Below are 10,684 nucleotides of genomic sequence, written 5' to 3'. Positions count from 1 at the left end.
GAATGTTTTTATATAAATTATCACCCGCAACATTGTATAGTGATGTCGGAATTTTATAATGAATAAAGACACAGTACAATAAAGACACAGTACAATAAAAACACAAAATTTATTGATATTTTTTATTATGTATACGTTCTCTTACTATAACGAATAATAAATAAATAAATTTACAATTAATTCATAAACAATCATTTATTCTAAAAAAAACAAAAAAAAATTGTCACTACGGGGAATTGAACTCTGCTCGCACGGACGCAAAATAGCCGCACGCCTAACCTGCACAGCCAGCGCGCTTCATGCAAAATTATGGCTATCCATTGTACTTACCGTACAGCTGAAAAATACATCATTTTACAATAAATTTTCTCCGAAACTAAAGCCCATACACCCAAAAGCTCTGACACGGTTTATACTCTCGACCTCCCCTTTCGAATGCACTATAGTTCATTCAAAAGTAGAGTTAGCAGTTCGTGGCATCTCCTTGTTAGTGGGAAAGAGTGCTGGCAATGTGGCGCAAGTGGGCATTTTCGGTCAGTGTCCTTCATTAGGTCATAAGGAGAATGGAAACTTGGTTGGGTTGAGCTGAGTGGGGGGAGCTCGACTATTAGTAAATGTACCCCTGTCAAAAGACTGAATAAAAATAAATATAATTTTTCTTTTAGGAATGGTAGAGTTGTTGGGAATGAAAGTTCTTCTTGTTATAAGGGTTTAGTAGATGGAGAGGTGTGTAATTTTAGAATTGATACAGGTTTTGATATTTCTTTACTTAGTGGAAAATTGGTAAAAACTTAGACAGCGTTTTCCAGTTAGTAATTATTTTCTAAGATATCCGACTAGGGAAGAGGTAATAGTGCATTATAAAGTGCTTGCAAAAGTAGATATAGATAAGCATAAAGTAGAATTTCCTTTCTTTGTAGCTGACATTCCTGACGATTGTATTTTAGGTGTCGATTTTTTAAAGATTCAATTAGAAGAAATTTTTGAAAAGAATTTACTAATAAGATTCGGCTGGAAAGGGAGATGTTTATTTGTTCTCGTGTAATTTCGGAGAGTAAAGTTTCGGTTTTTCTGCAGGAGCTTTTTGAAAATAGTTCGGAGGGATTGGATGTTCCGCAGAAGGAGATCTTTGCCTCTTCCTTAGGCGATTTTCAAGACATTTTTGTAGAAGACGTTTCTGCTGGGAATCGTAAAATTTTGGAGCATTCTATCGATGTTTCTGGAGCTGGGCCAATTAAGCAGACTCCTAGGCGAATTCCAATTCATATGCGTCAGGAGGTAGAATCAATTATTGAGGATATTAAACGCCAGGGCATTATTGAAGAATCGCAAAGTTCTTGGGTTTCTCCTGCGGTCATGATTAGGAAGAGGGATGGTTCGCTTAGGTTTTGTGTGGATTATAGAAAATCGAATGCGGTTATTATTAAAGACTGTTATCTTTTACCAAGGATGGATGATATCCTTGATCAGCTTTCGGGTAATTCTTAATTCAATACCCTAGACCTTAAGAGTGGTTATTGGCAAGTTGGGATTCGTCCTTCAGATAGGGAAAATACTGCATTTTCGATTGGAAATGGTTTGTGGCAGCTTACAGTGATGCCATTCGGTCTTTGTAATGCACCGGCTACGTTTGAAAGATTAATGGAAAAGGTTCTTCGGGAAGTGCTTCATAAAATTTATTTGGTTTATCTAGACCATGTTATTATTTTTGGCAAAACTTTTGAAGAAATGTTGAAAAACTTACGGGAGGTATTTATTTGTTTAAGTAAGGCTAATTTGAAAATTAATCCTAAAAAGTATTCTTTCTTTAGTAAAAAGTTAGGTATTTGGGTCACATTATTTCTGAGGAAGGGTTGACTACAGATCCTGAAAAGATTTCTGCGGTAAATGACTGGCCGATTCCCCAGAGCAAGAAGCAAGTTCGGAGTTTTTTGGGATTCTGTTCTTATTATCGGAAATTTATTAAGGGATTTTCAACATTAGCAAAGCTTCTTTATAAATTGACTGAAAGTCAGGAAAAATTTATTTGGACAAAGTCAAGTCAGGAAGTTTTTGATGGTCTTAAGCAGGTTCTAATTTCTTCTCCGGTGCTCAGTTTCCCTTCTGAAACAGGAGAATTTATTTTTGATACAGATGCTTCTAATCACGGGATAGAAGCAGTTTTGTCACAAAATCAAGATGGGGTTGAAAGGGTTATTGCATATTTTAGTCAGGTTTTAAATAAATCGGAACGAAATTATTGTGTGACCCGTCGGGAGTTATTAGCAATAGTTAATTCTATAAAATCTTTCCATCATTATTTATACAGTAGGAATTTTTTGGTTAGGACTGATCATAATTCTTTACATTGGTTGACTTATTTTAAGGAATTGGAAGGACAACTAGCTCGATGGTTAGAGAGATTGCAGCAGTATGATTTCCGGATAGTGTATCGAAAGGGAATATCGCATCAAAACGCAGAAGGGTTATCTAGACGGCCAAGTTCTCGAGATGGCTGCAATTATTGTGATAAGGTGGAAGCTAGAAAGGAATCCAGTGAGGAAAGCTTAATAACTCGAATAGTTTTGCAGGAAGATGTTCTGGAGGAGTGGTGTAAGGAACAATTTGAAGATTCAGTGGTTTCTGTATTTTTGCGTGCTAAAGAAAAAGAAGAAATTCCACTTCGTGAGGACTTGGCCAGTCTTGAATCTTCGACCAGGGTTTATTTTTCCTATTGGGATGCTCTTTTGGTAAAGGATGGGGTTCTTTATAAGAGGTGAGAATCTCCAAATACTAAATTTGTTATTGATCAGATTATAGTTCCTCGAAGTCGGGTGGAACAAATTTTGAGAGCTGCTCTCATGACACGCCTACAGAAGGTCATTTCGGGATCAATAAAACTCTGGATAAAATTCGTAAACGTTTTTATTGGGCTTCATGTAAGCAAGATGTGAAAAATTGGTGTCGGAGTTGTAATATTTGTAATACAAGAAAGGGTCCCTCTGGGAAGGGTAAATCTCCATTGAAAATTTACAATGTCGGTGCTCAATTTGAAAGAATTCAGGTGGACATTTTGGATCCTCTTCCATATTCGTCTTCAGGGAATCGTTTTCTCCTAGTAATAGTGGACTGTTTTACGAAATGGGTCGAAGCTTTTCCGTTAAAAAATAGTAGGACTAAGACGGTGGCGGAAGTTTTTGTTTATGAAATAGTTTCTAAGCATGGCGTGCCATGCGAATTGCATACTGATCAGGGGAGAAATTTCGAATCGAAAGTTATTCAGGAAATTGTTCGTTTGTTGGGAATTAAGAAGACTAGAACAACTGCCTTACATCCCCAGTCCGATGGTCATGTTGAACGCCAGCATCAGACAATTTTGAATTATCTGTTAAAATTCATGGCAGAAAATCAAAGGGACTGGGATAAATGGATTCCTTTGTACATGTTAGCTTGTCGATCGTCAAGGCATGAGGCTACAGGTTTTATTCCTGCGGAGTTGTATTTTGGTCGGGAACTTCGGCTTCCCATGGATATATTGCGAGGAAGTCCTGAGAATAGGGATAATAACGCAAGGGAATGTTATACTTGGAAATTCAGAGAAAGGTTGGATGCGATCCATCGCAGTGCGAGAGAACACCTGAATCTAAAATCTTTGCGAGTAAAGGATCGCTATGATCAGAAAGCTAAGCAGATTAATTTCAAAATAGAACAAAAGTTTGGTTATTCAATCCTCAAAGAAAGAAGGGAAGGACCCCGAAATTACAAAATAATTGGGAGGGGCCTTATGAGATTGTCAAGCAGCTTAGTGAGATAGTTTTTGGAATTGTATTGTAATTGTATACAAATGTATTGTAAATGTATACAATAATTGTAAATGTATACAATATCATTTATCTGTATTGATTAAAACGGCACGAACTTACTTGGTTACCGAATATTACAATTTATTGTTACAATTTTTTTATTAATAAATAATGTCATAATGAAGTTTATTAACTTTATAAGGCAAGGTCATAATTAATAAATTATTATGTTTGTTTCATATATTTATTGCAGAAACCTTTGATGTTTGAAACAATGAATTTATTTAAAATATTGACATTAACGTCATTTGGCAGCGATTCGTGTCCTGTTTACATTTGGCTTTCAATCATGTATTCAATCATGTATGTATATAGAAAATATTTACTGCTGCATCAACATACAGTTTGTAAAGTAAGAGCGTGCACGGGTTAATGTGTAGAAAAATTTATTTTTAATGATTTTTAAGTACATGGATTTGTTGTACTCCATGAGAAGATAAATGCTATACCATTAATAATGAGTCCAGTCACCGGCATTGATAATTGCCTGGCATCTCCGAGGCATATTTTCCACTAAGTTGACTGCGTATTCGTTCGGTAAAGACCTCCAAATGAGATGAATTTGTCGTGTCAGCTGCTTCAAAGTGCACACTCTTTTTCCTTGAAGCTTGTGCTTGAGATATGTCCACACATTTTCAATGGGATTTGCATCTGGCGACTGCGATGGTCAATCAAGTGTGACGATGCCAGACTGCTCTTTCCACTGCAAAACTTGCTCCGGTGTTTTGGGTCGTTGTCTTCCTGTAAGATCTAGTCCTTGTTTTTTTTATGAAGCATCGTTCAGCAGTCGGCAACAAACACTTCTCATAAATTTTAAGCATTAAGATCGGGTTCCGCTTAAACAAATTCAAAAATTTTTTTTCATATTCGGCGTCACTTTGCCTATCGAGCCACGTTCTGGCAAGTCATCGACATTTTTTATCTTCTTATATTGCTGAACCTACTTAGCGACGAACGATTTTGACTTTCCCATGTATTTAGTAGCCACTGCATATGACATTTTTGGTCCTTTGGGGTGGGACCAAAGGAACACAGCCTCGTAGCGCGATGTGTATTCGGCACTCATGGCGGTTAACATGTTTCTCAGGTTAGAGTTCGACGCCAACTGAATCTTTTGTGACAAAGCATTCACGACAAAGATTTCATCTATCAGCTCATAAAAAAACTAGGACGATATTTGAAGCCAACTGCCATTTATGCCGTGTACGCTCTTACTTTACAGACTGTAGATATAAAACCGTTACATGTTAGTATGACTGTTTGCGATAGGAGATATAAAAATATATGATGCGTGTGAATGCATATTTATTCACGCAGTTATAAGATTGATTTTTTATAATACAAGGTCTGTAAATATGAAACCGGAATTTGCTCATAGATGGCCCTAGCTGTCAATGTAGTTACCGTCAAACTGCGTCATTGGCGCCATTTCCATTTGTTGACATCTGACAAAGATTTTCAACTCACAACAATACAAGTTTCATACAACAGCATAGTTTGTAATAGCGTTGAACATGTCGAATTTTATGCCTGGAAGCTACGATTTGCGGACAGCATTGATTTTCTGTTACCATTTGAAGAAAACTGCTGCAGAATCGCATCGAATGCTTGTCGAAGCTTATGGTGAGCATGCTCTTGGTAAATCACAGTGCTTTGAGTGGTTTAAAAAATTCAAACCTGGCGATTTTTACGTGAGAAACGAAGAACGTGGAAGACCACCGAAAAAGTTTGAAGACAGCGAATTGCAAGCATTGTTGGATGAGGACGCTCAAACGCAACAACAACTCGTGGATCAATTAAATGTGACACGAGAAGCCGTCTCCATACGTTTGAAAGCCATGGAAAAGATCCAGAAGATGGGAAAATGGGTTCCACATGAACTGAATGAAAGACAGCAGGAAAACCGAAAAACCACTTGCGAAATGCTACTCGCCAGGTACAAAAGAAAGTCATTTCTCCATCGAATTGTGACTGGCGATGAAAAGTGGATATATTTTGAGAATCCTAAGCGTAAAAGATCATGGGTAACTCCAAGCGAACCATCGACATCGACTGCAAGGCCAAATCGTTATAGACGGAAGATAATGCTCTGTGTTTGGTGATATCAGAAGGGTGTGATCTATTATGAGCTGCTAAAACCTAGCGAAACCGTTAATACTGAACGCTACCGACAATAAATGATCGATTTGAATCAAGCTTTGCGTGAAAAACGACCAGAATATCAAAAAAGGCAACACAAAGTGATTTTGCTTCATGATAATGCACCATCAGTCACAGCAAAACTGGTCAAGGAAACGATTGAGGCGTTTAGTTGGGAAATACTTTCGCATGCGGCTTACTCACCAGACTTGGCTCCGTCCGATTACTACTTATTTGCATCGATAGGATACGCACTTGCCGAGCAGTGCTTCACTTCTTACGTAAATGTACGAAAATGGCTCGATGACTGGTTTGCTTCAAAAGAGCAACAGTTTTTTTGCCGTGGCATCCACAAATTGTCAGACAGGTGGGAAAAATGTATAGCTAGCGATGAGCAATACTTCGATTAAAATATTTTTTATTATTTTCATACAATAAACGTGTATTTTCTATACAAAAATTCCAATTTCATATTTACATACCTGGTATATGTTAATATCATTGAAAGATATTGTTTTCAAATTTGTGAATACTACAAATATTATTAAAATCGATACACAGAAACATATATGATATAACCAATCTTCCATTACTTAAAACAAAATTTTTTGTGATCGTGTACATCTTTATCCAATCACATTAAGTGTATAATAAGTGTAATAAACATTCTATAAATAACAATCTTTTTCTACGTTAGCGTAAAATGGAATTGTGCTGTGTTGCTGTATTTAGAGTAAATTGCTATTCTTCGTCCTTGAAGCGGCGATAAATAGACTGGACATATGTAAAGACACACTTCCAATCCGGTCGTTGCATCATTACCATATCTTCGACATCAAGTAATGGTGCAATTCCTGCGACTTCGCTATAAAAGAAAGAAAGAAAGAAAGAGTAAAAAAATCTCTCGGTTATTTATAAACGAATAAAAATAATAATATATCAAATAGATTAAATTATTTAAAACGAAATAGTTGTATCGATATAAGACGAGAAATTAAACTTACTCGGCTTTTGTAAAAGCAAGTTCAAAATTTTTTCTACGGTTTTCCGCACGTAAAGAGTTGTAATCGAAAGCATCCGGTCTAAAATGGTGTATTAACGCGCAGAATGCTAAACCGTTATTCCAGCTTGTCGAGAAGTTATCGAGTTGTATATTCTGAAAAAAAATAAACGTATCAGTCATTCGATATCATATAGTTGTTATTACAAATGCGAATATATTATTTATATCTGAAATACTTTTTACATTCAGGAGGGAGGGAGGCTTGCTAGTATTTTAAATATAAACATATATATATTGAAATATTATATTTACCTCGTATTCTTTGGTTTTTGACCGACACCACGCCAATAATCGTTCTTTAATTTGCGCAGCGTTATCTCGTACAGTTGGTTCGTTAAACTTGAAGTGAAATTCTGTTGCTGGTGACTTCATAGGACTAAACATAAAAACATAAAAAGATATGAATTATTAAACTACATATGAGAATCAGAATGCAAAAATATATATATTATAATTTATGTATTCCTTTTTTATTTTGTTTCATTAATCAGAACTTTATTTTTTGCAAAATCTTTGTCATATTGAATCATCTACTGTTTTAATTGTTGATTAATACACTATAATTCATAATTTATTTTTTCTTTTTGTAATTACCTTGGCGATAAAGTGGTACTATTTTGCCTATCGAGTTGACGAAACTTGGCAAATGGTGACAGTGGTTTCTTCGGAGCTGTAAAATAAATGGAGCATAGTTAAAATATGAATGTTATATACCGTACAGTATGTTAGAATTACGCAGAGATGCATACTATGATTAAACTAAAATGTTAATATTTATACGTCTTTTAATAATCTATAACCGCGCGAATTCTGACACATGTCAATGGTACAGGTGTGAGATTTATTACTGGAGAATTGGATCTAGCGAAACCTTTCATTTCCCACTCTCGTCGCATGCCTGCAATGCATTAGTTGTCTTACAAACAAATCAAGTAATAGTTTAGTATGAATACAGAATAGGTATAAACGACAATTTCGAAGATCATTCGCGGCACGTGTACTACGTATCACTCGTACACACTCATAGCAGTGCAAACTGTATGCTACTGCGTAACAAAAAGGATCGACAAAAATAAGGGTTGTGACTCACTGCTTTATTCAGGGATTGGCATGGTCCTCTTAGCGTTTCTCAGAGCTCGTCCGCGAGATGTGCGCGCCGCGTTCGCGACTCGAGTAAAAAAGAAAAACAGAATAAAAAGAAAACAAATAGGAAAAAAGAAGAAAAACAACCACGTTATGCGTGTTTAACGCGTGTGGTTATTATATATAACATTTATATGATTTATAACTGAATAATACGCAAATAACGTGGGTTAATGGCATAGTTGGTAGACGTAGTTGCGATGTCCTCTATTTCTGGCCAAACCAAGCAGATATTGCATAAACAATTTTCTCATTCGATACGTTCACTTTGTTCTGCACATATGCCAGCAATCGTGAAGAAAGCAAAACAATCCTCGTCAAGAAGAACGAAGGGCGATGGGCGTTGGTGCTGACGATAGTTGTTGCATCAATGTGTACTACTGCCTTACTGCCTAATGGACGAAGATCATATAGGCGTAAAGTTCTATTATGGATCCAAGGAATATGCTTTTGTTATGGAGTTCTTTTCGCGTCAGAACTTGAAACGATATCGTGAAATATTTATGTTCTGGACTAAGCTTTCTACGTCGATGGAAACGGAGAATTATTCAGTCTAATTATATATTGCGGTTAACTTCATGGAGAACATGGTATGATCACGCTGTGGGATCACACCAATGGTATAATAGAGTTTTTATGATTTTTCTCAATTATTTGAATATATGGAGAAGCGACGGCTGTTATTCCGAAAGCTGTCATGCTCCGATTTCAACCAAATTTGATGAAAAGCTATGTTATAGGTTAGAATAGGAAGGTTATAAAAGGAGTTTTAGCGACTCAAACGTTAAGTGGTTTATTTTAATAATTTAAGTTGAGCAGTATTTTTATATTTTATATCTATTTTATATCATATCTTATATCTATTTTATGTCTACGATTCAAAGTTAATAAAGCGTAGTCAACAATCGCGTGCATAGTGCTATTCACTATACTAGTATGTATATTCGTGCACTGTGCATACTTGTGACGAGGGTGGGCGGGCGGTTGCGGGGCGAAAGGTAGGCGGGCGGGTTGGGAGGGGCGCGCGTAGTGCGTCCTGCTAAACGTACTTGGAACTTACCAGGTGTGGCGGTTAATAATTCTTAATTTTTTCTTAAAAAAACACGTTTAAATTGGAAGAAAGGTAAAAAATGGTTTATTCAAAGTATGCGCCATCGTTAGTTATACATTTTTCCCATCTCTCTGGCAATTTGTGAATGCCCTCCCAGAAAAACCGTACATCTTTTGAGGTGGTCCAATCATCAATCCATTTTTCGACATCTCCGTAATTGTTAAAATGTTTCATGGAGTGTGCGTGAGATATCGATGAAAACAAGTGGTAGTCGGAAGGGGCCAAGTCGGATGAATACGGCGGGTGGGGCAAGAGTTCCCAGCCAAGTGTAGAAATATTATCTTTGACCGCTTTCGCTATGTGTGATGGGGCGTTGTGCTGCAAAATTACTTTTCCGTGTCTTGTAGCCCATTCTGGTCGCTTTTCGATCAATGCATGGTTCAAATTGATCATCTGTTGACAGTAGCGAACGGTATCAAATGTTTCACCTAGTTTCAGAAGCTCATGGTACACGACACCCTTTTGATCCCACCAAATGCACAGCATTGTCTTCTTTCCAAAGCGATTCGGTTTTGCGGTCGATGTTGATGATTGTCCTAGGTCAACCCATGATTTTCTGAGTTTTGGGTTCTCGAAATATATCCATTTTTCGTCTCTATTTACGATGCGATGCAAAAAAGTCTTTCTTTTATGCCGAGAAAGCAAAACTTCGCACACCGTTTTTCGCTTTTCCATCTGTCTGTCGTTCAACTGATGTGGTACCCATTTTCCTGCTTTCTGGATCTTTCCCATGGCATGCAGACGATCACAAATGGTTCGGCGACCAACATTTAACTCCTCTGCCATTTGTTGATGAGTTTGCGTATCGTCTTCGTTCAACAATGCTTGCAATTCGGCATCTTGGAATTTTTTCGGTTGACCTGGGCGTTCTTTGTCTTTCAAGTCAAAATCACCACTTTTGAATCATCTAAACCAACACACACAAGCGTCTTGCGTTAGGACATTGTCACCGTAAGTTTCCACAAGTATACGACGGCTTTCACTCGCGTTTTTTTTTTGATTGAATAAGAAAAGCAGTACGTGCCGCAAATGCTCTTTATTTGGCTTGAAATTCGACATGTTTACCACACGAAAAAAATATGACGCTAACCCGAAATCGTTTAAACATCAATGGCATTTTGAAAGGTACTGTCATAGCAACAAAATGACATAAGAGGTTAGACTGTGAACTAATCCTTGTTTCCAGCGCTATCTCTTAAAAAATTAAGAATTATTAACCACCACACCTGATACTTCAGATCAGATGCGTGCTGCACTGACCAAAAAAGTTTCATAAATACGTAAGTTGCAAGTGCGCATGGCGCGCTATGCGTATCTCCTCTTACCCGACTAGAATTTTATCAAGTTCGTCTAATTCAAAACATAGTAACTAGAAAGTATTGGCTA

At 36.9% G+C, this 10,684-nt stretch overlaps 1 protein-coding gene across 1 annotated transcript; it reads right to left on the bottom strand.

Annotated features, from left to right (window-relative positions):
• Positions 1-6,550: 6,550 nt before the first annotated feature.
• LOC105185971 (smoothelin-like protein 2) lies at positions 6,551-8,125 on the bottom strand. Its single transcript, XM_011145867.3, has 5 exons — positions 7,916-8,125; positions 7,639-7,714; positions 7,297-7,420; positions 6,986-7,137; positions 6,551-6,846 (listed from the first exon to the last, which is right to left on the bottom strand). Exons 1-5 carry the CDS (start codon positions 7,938-7,940, stop codon positions 6,723-6,725), a joined length of 501 nt encoding a protein of 166 aa, XP_011144169.1. The 5' UTR covers positions 7,941-8,125; the 3' UTR covers positions 6,551-6,722.
• Between the last annotated feature and the right edge of the window lie 2,559 nt (positions 8,126-10,684).

Source organism: Harpegnathos saltator, unplaced genomic scaffold (genome assembly GCF_003227715.2).
Source record: "Harpegnathos saltator strain DR-91 unplaced genomic scaffold, Hsal_v8.6 scaffold457, whole genome shotgun sequence".
Lineage (NCBI taxonomy): Eukaryota > Metazoa > Arthropoda > Insecta > Hymenoptera > Formicidae > Harpegnathos > Harpegnathos saltator.
The sequence above is the reverse complement of the archived record's forward strand: the minus strand, read 5'-3'. Positions and strand labels throughout refer to the sequence as shown.